This window comes from Nyctibius grandis, chromosome 15, assembly GCF_013368605.1.
Source record: "Nyctibius grandis isolate bNycGra1 chromosome 15, bNycGra1.pri, whole genome shotgun sequence".
Lineage (NCBI taxonomy): Eukaryota > Metazoa > Chordata > Aves > Nyctibiiformes > Nyctibiidae > Nyctibius > Nyctibius grandis.
The window spans coordinates 6,639,773-6,651,538 of NC_090672.1; the positions used below are offsets into that span (position 1 = coordinate 6,639,773).

Below are 11,766 nucleotides of genomic sequence, written 5' to 3' on the forward strand. Positions count from 1 at the left end.
TACGGATGAGGCAAGGCGGCTCAGAATAGACGGTGAGGCGGGCCAAAGGGCAGAGTGGCGGGGCGCGGTCGAATAGGAGCTCGGGATTGGGTTTGAACCGTCCAATGAGAAGGCCGCTGGGGGGCGGGCCTTAAGGTGAGTATAAAAGACAGCCGGGGCGGGCGGCGGCTTCAGTTGTCACCGGCAGCAGCAGGGCGCGGCAGGGAGCGGAGGGTGTGGGTGCTCCGTTCTCGGGACCGTCACTCCCCGCTGGCATCTCAACGGAGCCCGTTCCCCTTCGTCCATCTCCCTCCCTGCCGCCATGACCACCACGACCACCTTTTCAGGCATGGACCCCAGAGGCAGGAACAGCTCCAGGTCTGGCGGGGGCTCGGGGGCTGTTGGGACCATGAGGGCGGCGGAGCTGAGAGCGTTCGCGGCGGGGCCGTCACTACCCCTCACCTCATGGGGGCAACGGAGGGGGCTGCCCAGAGCGGCCGTGAGCGGGGGGTGGCGGGACGCGAGGCTCGGTGTGGTGCTGGGGCGGGGGCGCCGTGGACGCCGGCCGGGTCGGGGCTCGGCGTGTGCGGTTCCTCTTCGCCGGTTCCCGGGCGGGTTAGCGGTAGGCGACGGCCGCGCCCCCTCCCCCCCGGGGGCAGCGGGCTGCGGGTCGGCTTGGCGAGTCAGCTGCGCTGCCCGGGGGGGGGTGGCGGTGCGGGGGCGGAGGAGGGAGGCTGTCCGTGGCCGTGCCCTGCCGCAGCTGCCCGGGGGAGGGGGGTGTGGGAGCTGCGGGGGTGGGAGCTGGCGAGACCCACCCCGGGCTGCTCGGTTGTGCGTGTGCGTCCCTGCCTCTTCCTAACAAAGAAGGGAGGCGACTCGCTGCGCGGCCGCGCAGCCACATCGCGGGGGGGGACACGCACGCACACGACACCGCACCCCCGCTCCCCGCCGCCTTCCCCTCCCTGCGGCTGCTGTCCTTACCCCTCGGCCGGGCGGAGCAGCCCCGCAGGCTGCCGCGTTCTGGGTGGGGCCGAGCGGGCTCCATTGTCTGCTCTCCCCGGCCTCCCCACCTGCCCGCCGCGGCGGCAGCCCGCGGGTCGGCCGGGGCCGCGCCCTGCCCGCAGCTCGGTCCCCGCGGGCCGCTGCTGGGCGGGCGGCCCCTCGCCCCGGCCGGGCTGGGGGCTTTGTCGGGCGGCTGCTGTGGCTTTGCCCGTGGGCTCGCAGGGAGCATGCTCGGGGGCGGCGGGCGCCCCTTCCCCCGGCTCCCACCCTGCGGCGGGGCCTCGGCCGGGCTCCCGGGGGGCAAACGGGGGCCGGGGAGCTGCGGCTGGGAAGGGTGGGGGGGGGGGAGGAAGCCGTAGCCTGTCTCGAAACAAAGAAAACTTGGCAGGTACGTCTGGAAGAGATGCTCGGCACTTGGTCGGGCATCCACGTTTCTGCAGGAGTAACAGCTGGCTTGGGAGGATCGCGTCGTTTTTTCAAGCCATCGTGGCTTTTTTTTTTTTTCTGTAAGGTTTTGGCCTGACAAAGCAGATGCTTCTTGTTTGCTTTCTGCTTTTTTGGGTGCATTTTAAAACAAAGCAAAAAAACAAAACAAAACAAAAAAACAACCCAAACCCTTTACAGGAGTGCTTCCTGGATGGATGAATTTTCACTATACATCACTGGGTATCAGGTGCAATTTTAAGAGCGGTTCATTGCTTAAAGTGTTAAATGTAGCTTTGATGAAGCATGTTACAACATCTCAGGGCTGTGAGAAGCTTCTAATAAAATCTGTCAACCTCTAGCTGAGCTTGGCAAGAGGGATTATTCCTCTTTAACAGTGTGAGTGATGACTTTTTCCCCTTCACTTGCCTCTTCTGTTAATTTCATTAAGACTGTCAGTGGAAACTGTGCTGTTAAGAGAGTACTGGTTTCACTGCTCTGGTAAAATAAAGGTAATCTAAGATGTGGGAACAAGCCCTTTTTTGAACAGACTGTTCTTTAGATTAGTAAGTGCAACAGATGTAACTAAGAAAATAAACCTTCTACACGAGAAGATTTCCTCTGGGGGAAAAAAAAGATTCAAGACCATTATACCATATCTCTTAATTCAGAAAGGAGACAAAGCAAGTAGTAAAAATGTTCTTGGATTATGAAAATGTACCGTCTACTGGGATCCTCCCATTAGCAGCTGAGCATTAGCAGTTAGAACTTTGGAGAAGAATTTTGTAAGGAAGAGTAGTGGGCTGCTTGAGTAACACTAAATATCCATGCCAAACACCTTGGTGAATTTTTCTTTCCGCTGTGCTGTTCTGTGGGCTATAGAATTGCTTTTGTGTTGCATCTGGAATGCAATAGGTGGAAAGTCTCTAAAGATCTTAATGGTTACTGATGGTGATGACGTGTAAAGTCAGACCTGTTCTTTGTGTTGAATTCCAAGGTTTGGGGCATTAACAACCTGTGTACTGTTTTCTGTTGCAAAGTTCTAACTTTAATTTATTAAATTATTTGAAAATAAGTGTGCACCTTTCCTAGCTTGCTCTGGTCTTCATTTCCGAGCACTGGGTGTCTTGAAAGCCCAGTTCTGTTGGTGTACTTGCATCTCTCTGGGAGTTGTGACAGTTTTCATATGGCCTTGTACATTTTTATTCTCCTAGCTTTTGTCTGGCTTCTCCAGCTAACAGCCTTAAAAAGATCTCATGCTTAAGAAAATAAGATCTGAAGGAATTTACATTTCAAGATTTATTTTCCTGTTGTTAATTTTGGTTGATTTGTGCAAATTGGAAAGCAGACCATCATATAGCTGATGAAGTACTGGGCAGGCTGCTTTTGTGTCTGTCTAATAGATTGTTAGATTTAAGTTATATATCTGGAGGTTTGTATGGAGCCTGTATGCCTGTTACAAGAGGAAACAATGATCTCTTGGCTTGTTAGTCTTGTTTTATATGTTGGAGTGCAGCTTAGTAATGGTGCAGGCAAGGTGGTAAAGCTGACTCTCTCCCTCTCTCTCCAGAGTGCTGCGTCCTCCAGGTGGTGGGTCCAACTTTTCCTTGGGTTTTGACGAACCAAAAGAACAACCCGTGCGAAGGAACAAAATGGCATCCAGCATCTTTGGAACTCCTGAAGGAAACCCACCTTCCCGGGCTAAATCGTCGGGTAAGAACGTAGTGATTTGTTTCCAGATCTACTGATGTGCATTAATTCACTTTTTGTGTCAGCCTGCAGCTGCTGGTGGCTCGGTGTGGAAACCAAAACTTGCGTCCTGCTTGGTAGTTCAGGACTATAAATCATGTTTGCATGGGATTTTTTATTTCTCATTTTGAATTACTTCCAGAGTGGTGGGTTTTTTTTAAAAAAAATGCAAGTCTTGGACGTAGATATTGCGAGCAAAGAGGTGAGAGAATTGCATTTTGAATGCAATTTCTCCAAGTTAATCAAGTTCAGAGTAAGGCAAACTTGTGTCTTAGTGTTTGGAACAGCACTGATTGGTCTTGATTAATAGGAGGAAGTTCAGCTTTGTCTTGTACTCGCAGCTGGGATTGAGCTTCCATTTCTGCAGAGCATTTCCAGTATGGTGGCCTTGGGACCCTAGTCTCTGTCTGTTTAAATGACACCCTCAACTGCACGAGATGCTGTTGTAAGATAGTAATTTGTGAGGCATAATCTAAAGGACCAGGACATCTTAGAATGGTACAGCTTTAATTTAAAAATAAACAAACAAAACCCCCCAAACCCCTGACTATTTATGATCTGCTTTCCCAGTAAGTTTATCTTGCAACCTGATTAAAATCAATCCCTGCTTGTAGGGACTAAACCGGGTGAAATCAGAGAAGACTCTGAACGGTCTGGACCACAAAGAAGAAGCTCAGCTGATGCAAACTGTGGAAACTTTGTAGATCCCAAGGTCAGTACTTAACTACAAAGAGCCTGATAATGGGACAATTGACGCTCTGTGTGTGATTGCTTTATCGCTGACGTTTACACAGTTGGAAACTTTGTAGGATTTGACTGTTCTTTTCCTGAAGGTTTTCTTTTCCAAGACTGTGACTGTGATAGTCTTACAGTATGTTGATGAAGGGCTGGATTTTTCTAAAGGGACCTCTTTCTAGAGCTCTTAACTTTTCTTATTGATAAGACAGAAACGAAGTGGTGTGAAATCTAGCTTCAGCCATGTGTGTAATTGTGTGTTTTAAAAGATTTTACAAACAATAGTTAGCCACAACAAACTCTCTGTGGATCTGCTGACAAAGGACCTGGTTTCACATCCCAACAAGTACTTACCTCAGTAGCCTGAGTGCTTGTTTTATGTCTGTTACTGTATTTAATAATACCATCAAGTGTGTCACTTTTTATGTAAACTTGTCTACTTGGTAGCAATATGGAGCATGATTTGTAGTGTTAACGTGGTTTTGCTTGATGTATGATCACATTTAATGGGAAAAACAGGGTGAAGAGTAATAATTCCTCTGAATTTAGAAAAACAGGAACCTAGGTAAATTGCACTTGCATAAACAAATTTTAGAGGGGGGAAAAAAAGAAACCTTGTTCTTTAAACCTCTCCAGCTTTAGGTTTTGTGAAAAGAACTGGGTAGGTAAATTGTTGATCTCAAATGTTGTGGCGGATACCTTTTGCCTTGTGGGTTATAAACTGCAAGTTTTATTTTGATAATTGGCATCAATCATCACTTTAACCCATTTTTGTTATTAATAGGCACTTTGAACCACAAAATTGTTCTTTGTTGCAGAAAACGTCTTGTTCCAATTTAGCAAATATAAGTGAGATTAAATTTATAGCTGCTGCCACAGAAAACAAAACCAAACTGTTAAGTCTAATTCTATTTTCTACTTAATTGTATTAAATACTGTGGTTCGCAGCTTTGTAAGCAGATTCTTCCAATGTGGAATACTTTAATTCTATGCAGTAGTTACAGCTGCAAACAGCAGAAGCTGGAGCTAATATACTGCAGCCCAGTCTGAGACTTAAGGCAATATATTTGCATGAGTTCCTGTGCATTTATATGCTGGTGACTGCAGTTTCACTATGTAATTAACAATGTGAAATCTGTGAAAGTTGATAAAACCTCATGCCATTGAGGAGCCTTGGCTGCTGCTGGAAGACTTTCTGTATCTTTGTGTCAAGTTGCAGTCCGAACAAATTCAGTATGAAAAGAATGTTCAGCTGTTTATGTAACAGAGGAAACTTTATCAGTAACATTGCAAAAAACTCATCTGTATTTCACAAATGAAGTTAAATATCCTGGATAGAACAAATGCTCTTGGCCTTGCTAACAGATAAGTGTTTGGTGTTGGAAAGAGTTGCTTAGTATAAAGAAGAGGACGCTGAGCTATTGCTAATTGTTAACAGTGTAACTTTCTTGTTGCTACTGTTTGGCAGTTTCAATGTTCTCGTTGCTGTCAGTGCTGCCTCGTGAAGGATGCTGTATATAATAAAGTGTTCTTGCTCACTGTGTCCTTCACAGTGTGGGAATAACAAGTATGCTACATGTCATCAGATTACTTCAGTAGTATCTGTTTGTTTTAACTTTTAGAAGTATGTTAGGTAAATAGCTGATGAAATTATATTAGTCATTCCATACGAATTGGTGCTTACAAACCCATAGTATTAATCTGCATAATTATGCATGCAGAACCCACCTCGTCACTCTGATATCTGTCCCTAAGAGCCTGTTGCTGGTCTAAAAGTGCATCATCAGGTCTGTCACTCAGAAAGCATTGCTAGATAGAGCAGCGTGCCCAACCACCGTGGTCAGAACATGGAGTGTTGGGCACCCTTTTGATGGAGGGGGAAAGTACATTGTGCAGTGTGAGATATAATGTATTTCTCTCTCTTCTAGGGAGGAGATGGTGATGGTGAAACTTCTGGTGAGTAACTTCGGACTCTTCTAGGAAAAGCCTTTTGCAGTTGGGTGCTTTTGAAATGGAGGAGGATGTAGGATATATAAATGGTCATGTATTAGGAGAGAGGCAGCTTGGAGCTGTTCATTTATTTTGCCAGCAGCAGCTGGTGTCAAGATTTGTTTTAAGTACTAGAAGGCAAGGTGGAGACCATCTTGCAAAGAGCTCAGTGATTGAAAGACTATACCGCTGTTATAGTAGCTTATAATTAAATAGTACAGTCAACTTAATGGGTTTTAGTTTAGCAATGTACTTCTTTCCTATTGTCATCTCACTCAGCAGACACTACATTCACAGAAATAATCAAAACCAGCTTCTACATCTGCAAGTGTCTGCATTAACTAGCTTTTAAGTTCCTGTCGCTTTTAAAATGCTGATTTTTGCCAAGGAAGTTCATATGCATACTGCAAATTTCATGTAAACAGAGGCATTTCCCCCAGCAGCATGCATGTAAACCTTGAAGTGTTTTTTCTAGCTCTGAGGCTGGAAATCTCTCCTTTGTAAGACTGACCCTAAGAATAGCTTACTTCCTGAGGAGAGGAATGTGGATGTTGGCCGGGTACTTTCTAAGTGCTACTTTCAACACCTAAGAGTTGTGGGAGATCACTAAAGCCATTAGCAGTTCCATGGCCTGACAAGACTTCTGCTGAGAGGGCGAGAGTTTTTCCAGGATGTTTTTAACTACCTCTGTGTAGTGGGATCTGTTCCCAAAATAAATCTTTCGCTTCTTTAGCAGTCTGCTTCTAACCAAACTATACAGGCTGCTTTGGTATTTCTTTCCCATGTCTGTCTGATCTTAGTTAGCACTGTAAGGGTTTAGAGTTTATGCCTCGAGTAGGAGGATGTGGTTTGATAATACAAGTAAACTGATCTAAGGGCTCCGCTGCTTCTCCTGGTGCTTGTTTAAACCAGCTCACCGTGGGGTCAGATGAGTCTGCAAGCAGTGGTGAGGCAAGAGGAGATGGGGTGGGAGGAAGCAGAAAAAGGGCTGCCTGGGTTAGCAACAGCTGGCTGAAACTTGGAGTACAAAATGGTATTCCTGACTCTTAGAACCTAAGTTCACATTTTCACAGTTTTCGTATCTGTTGGCTTTTGGGTTGTTTCTGGTAGGTGACAGTGAAGGACGTTCTTATCAAGTACCAAGTACATGTGTGCTGGGAGGTGGTTTAAAAAAAAAAAGTCGCACTGGAAAGTAACTGGGGTTGTTCACTGTTGTGGCCATGACTAAAAATTAAATTTTTCAATGTGGTCAAGGTGAAATAAAAATGACAGGCAAACATTTGAATGTTAAACTTCCACTGGTGGTACTTAGGAAGGAGTAGAAAGTTAATGCTTCCCGGACATGGTGTCTGTGGCAGATACTTGAGAATCTTGATGGATTGTTAAATTAATTTCTACTGTTTGATAGCTTTGGAGTATCATAGCTTAATGGAGCAGAGTTGTGTTGAGCTTGCTGTGTCACTCCACCTCTTGATACTCCTGCTGTGTGAGATGGCAGATGTGAGCTGGTGAACATCCCACCTGTTGCTCATGTGATTTGTAGACCTGTCTTTGGGGTTTGAAAGGGGCCGAATGAATATACCTCCAAGTAAAAACTCTGCTTACAAGTTCACAGCACAACTAAATTCTTAATAGGTTTCTGTAATTAAAAAAACATTTATTCTTTTAAATTTGGAAATTATTTTCTGTATGTAACTGATAGTAAAACCCCAGGTAGGTGTCAGGTGGGGTACACATATTTATTTAATCATGTCTGTCTAGGGGAAGAAAACTTATTCCTTTTACAGCAGTGTTCTTGCTTCCTGTTTGGCAACTGTAGTTCCTTTCTGTGCATCAAAGTTTCCAATGGTTTACAGTATACTCAGTAGAAAACTGTTTCAGAGATTATACACTTTCTGATAAGGGAAAAACTTCAACATTTAATCTGATCCTGTTGCATTTACCACTGTAGTTATTAGGTTAGCAAACTTATCTGTATCTTGATTATGTGGGAAGTACTAACGTGTATATCAGCTGGCTGCATGAACCTCGAAATGCTGTAGGAACTTCCCCAAAGTCTCCTGTGATGGTAATTCTTGTTTCTTTTGTGATTCAGTTAGCACTGTGCCCTTAATGATGTGACTAGCTAAGGAGAACTAGGCAGCACTCAATTGACTGTCACCAATGACTGACTACACGATACACAGGAAGGTGAACTCTGGCATTTGGTGGACAGATCATCATCGTGAGCACTGCACAGTACCCGGGCTGTCTGCTGCAGGCACAGACAATGGCGCATTCAGCGCTGTATGAACAGCGGGCACGGCTGCAGTGCTCGGCTTGCTGAGTAAGCAGGCAGTGTAGCATGAGCTACAGAAGCTTCAGGCTCAAAACTCCGTGTGAACTGTTTTGTTCAGATGTGCCTGTGGGTTAAAGAACACAGCAGAGAAGCTATATTGTAGATTATTTCTGGTTGCATGGAGACTACTAAGCTGCTGGAGTTCTTTGTTATTATTATAAGCCTGGATACAGGGGGTTCAGTGACACGAGTGGGTGTTCAGTGTTTCTGATAAAATTCTGCATCAAAGGTTATTAAAAAGAAAACAAAACAACAACAACAACAAAAACCCAAACAAACCAAACCCACAAAAAACTGCATTGCCACAGGATTGGAGGACAGCTGCTCCTGTGGCTAGGGAGGTAGCTAAAGAATAGGAAGCAAAAGGTAGGGCTTAGTGATTGCTTTTCAGGTTGGAAAAATGAGCCGTGGGAAGTGATGCTGGGACTAGTTTTATTCAGTGCCTTCATCCATGACCTGGAAAAGGTAATGAACAGTGAAGGCTCCAATTTTGTTGGTGATATTGGCTCTTTCAAGTAGACAAATGTGCTGATGGTGAGAAAATCTTGTCAGAAGGACTCAACTTAAGGTAGATTGGTAAAAAGGTGGCATAATAATCTTTATATGAGTAAGTATAAAGTAGTGCATCTAGGGGGAAAAACCAACCGGCACCTACTCGATGCCAGTCTTGTGTTCAGTTCTGTGCAGCAGTTAACTCCCAGGATCTGCCTTGAGTCTTGTTACTGAAAGTTCTCTGAAATGTTTGGAGGTGCCAGCAAAATGTTGAATTTCATCAGGGAGAGAATGGGAAACAAGACATTGTTTTACCTCTGTAAACAATGATATGCCCACGTCTTGAATTGTGTATACAGTCCTTGAAACGAAAAGGCCAGAAGGCTGCAGGGAGGTAAACAAGGGGCAGAGGAAGGTGATGGGAAAGGTAAGGAGGTGCAGGAGCTGCCTTAGGAGACCAAAATGGCTGTGCTGGGGGAGAGGGAATATGATCAAGATTTACTAAACCATGAAGGTGGGGGTTGAGGTGAATGTGCAGCTGTTCCCTGAATCCTCCAAAGCAAGCCCTAGCGATTGTTAGGTGAAACTAAGAGGTCTGTTAAAAAAAAAAAACAGACGAAGTACATCTTCACAGAGCTGGTGGTGAAGCTCTACTCCCCTCTCCACACCATCAGGGGGCTGCTTGGTGCTGATTTGGGCCTTTGGCTCATAACTGATGGTGCTAATCTATAAAAATGTGAGGTGCTGATGTACTGGCTGTGCTTATGAATTAATTGTCAATGAAGCAGATACATTAGTTATTTGCTACAGTATCTAAAGTGCTTCCTGTGAAGAATTCCTTCTGTGTCCTGTCTTCACTTGTGGTTGTTCAGAAGTATTTAAAATAGATGAAACTATCACGTGCTTTCCAGGGAAAGTGCGATCGGAGCCTACCCGTGCATGGCTGTTCCCCAGCCTGTTTGTGTGAAGCCTCAGAAGTGTGTGTCAGATACTCTTCCCTCTAGTTATGAAAGTGGGAATGTAGTTTGAGCTCTTGCTGACGTGTACTGGTGCTTCTGTGACTTGGTTTCCAGCACCTGCTCGGACTTGAGTTACCATTGTCACAGTCGTTAACTAATGTGTACAAGTAATGACTAATTATGTACAAGACTTAAGCTGCTTGTCATTTAAAAAAAAAAAAATCTTAATTGCCGGGTCCTCCTAATAGTAGCTGGTTGAATGTGGCTCTTGGATGCCTGTGAATGAACTGTAAGGCATCAGAGTTCATCTGAAACACACTTCAGAGGGCTGAAGTCTGTCTTGCCAGCAGGTTACAGCAGCACTCTTGAGCATGTCTGTAAGCCTGGAGAAAACTTACAGGAGCTGATCTTCTGTCTAAGCCGGTGAAACATCTGGCTTTCGTCATCCACATCAAACACTTTAAAAGCTTCTTTTTTTCTAGCACGCACTGAGGCTGACGTAGAAGCTGCCCCAGGTCAGAATGAAGAAAAATCCCTGCCTGCTGCACCTGTTCCTAGCCCAGTAGCACCAGCACCGTCCAGGAGAAATCCACCCGGTGGCAAGTCCAGCCTAGTCCTCGGTTAAACCTTTCCCTTCCTGACTCTTTTGAACTCGTGTCTGTTTCTTTCCCCTATGCTTGTGAACTACACAACTTGAGCCTGACTGTACATCTCGAATTTCTTTCATTAAAAAGAAGCACTTTATGTACTCCATCTTTTTTTGAGATCAAGGGTTTTTTCCCACTTCTGTCCTGTGTTTCCCCCAGATCTACTGGAAGTGACATGAGTGTTTTCTAGTGATAGACTTGAGGGAAAGCTTTATGAAGTATAGTAATGTAATTCAAAGGAGAGTAGATTGGTTCTAAATGTGCTTAGAGGGTTTTTGTACTGAGATTTTTTTAGAACCCCTTAGCTTTACAAGGGTCTAGAATCCTGGTTAAACAGGCCAGCGAACAATCAGCAAGGACAGTCCCTTCCTCCACATGTGGGATTTGGGGATGTAAAAGGCTTCATTGACTGCATGTGGTAAATGCCTTGAGCCCTGCTGTGCCATATAAATCATGAAGTGGTTAGTGTACACCATGCTGCCTTTAAAACAAAAAAAATCTTGATACTGGACTACTATGAAGCAGGGTATGTGCCAAATAGAGGGCTGATGACCAGAGCCGCCTGGCCTAATGCTAGGAGGGGATTTATTCAGACTTTATTCAGTAAAGGTGGAGTGGATCATATAAATAAATAAAAATTACAGGGCATTTTTTTTACAACTGACTCAATGCTGTGCATGATCATGCTGGTGCTTGACCATGAGGTGAAAATCTCATCCTTTAAAGTGTGTGTTGTAATTTCACAAAGCTGGACTGTTGCTTAAAAGTAAATAATATAGAAATTTTGAAGCAGTGTTGCCTGTGTGGGTTTTATTTCATGGGTTTGGTTTTGCTTTGTTCTCTGTTGTCCTTGTCTCGGCCAACCTGCCCTCCTCTAACAGAGGTGGAATGCAGCAGCAGAAGAGAAGAGTTGTTATGCCTGGCTTGAGGGCACCATCATGTGCCATCTTCCCCTGAAGAAAGTGTCTGACTTATCTCTTCATTTTTATCTTCTGGATGAGAGAAGCATGGAATATGGCTTGATATATATAGTCTGTTTTATCCAAAATATTTTTTTTATCTTAAGAAAGTAGAGGAAAGTTTATTCTCCTCACAAACAAACAAAACAATTAGACCCTAACAAGGGAGGGTGGGGAGGGGAGACCAAACCCTGAAGTTCTCTGCTGTCCTGGAGGGGATCTGCTGCACCATAAGCCAAAGCGCAGTGGGTTTGTACAGAACTAGCGTGTCTGCTGGGGAGATGTGCCTTTCCCCCTTCCTCCTGGAAGAACCAGTGCCTAAAAATACCCTGGCTTTCCAGATAAGTTTTGGGGAAGCCCTAGCCTTAGGTGCTTAACCTATAAAACTGGATTTGCTCTAACATGCCCTTCCTCTCCTTCAGCTGGGGGTGTGGTGTTCCTTATAGCGGATACGCAGTATGGCATGTAAATCGTGCCTACCTGTCTGCTGGGCC

The 11,766-nt window shown here is 45.1% G+C and overlaps 1 protein-coding gene across 1 annotated transcript; it reads left to right on the forward strand.

Annotated features, from left to right (window-relative positions):
* The first annotated feature begins 185 nt into the window (after positions 1–185).
* JPT1 (Jupiter microtubule associated homolog 1) lies at positions 186–10,419 on the forward strand. The gene is made up of 5 exons (XM_068413365.1): positions 186–357; positions 2,975–3,117; positions 3,768–3,865; positions 5,817–5,844; positions 10,149–10,419. Exons 1-5 carry the CDS (start codon positions 302–304, stop codon positions 10,289–10,291), a joined length of 468 nt encoding a protein of 155 aa, XP_068269466.1. The 5' UTR covers positions 186–301; the 3' UTR covers positions 10,292–10,419.
* The last annotated feature ends 1,347 nt before the right edge of the window (positions 10,420–11,766 follow it).

Excerpts from the sequence above, each read along its gene's own strand:
- JPT1 (XM_068413365.1), top strand. The coding sequence starts at position 302 with ATGACCACCACGACCACCTTTTCAGGCATGGACCCCAGAGGCAGGAAC. Across the intron at positions 358-2,974 it reads AGAGGCAGGAACAGCTCCAG|AGTGCTGCGTCCTCCAGGTG; the intron begins GTCTGGCGGGGG and ends CTCTCTCTCCAG. Across the intron at positions 5,845-10,148 it reads TGGTGATGGTGAAACTTCTG|CACGCACTGAGGCTGACGTA; the intron begins GTGAGTAACTTC and ends CTTTTTTTCTAG.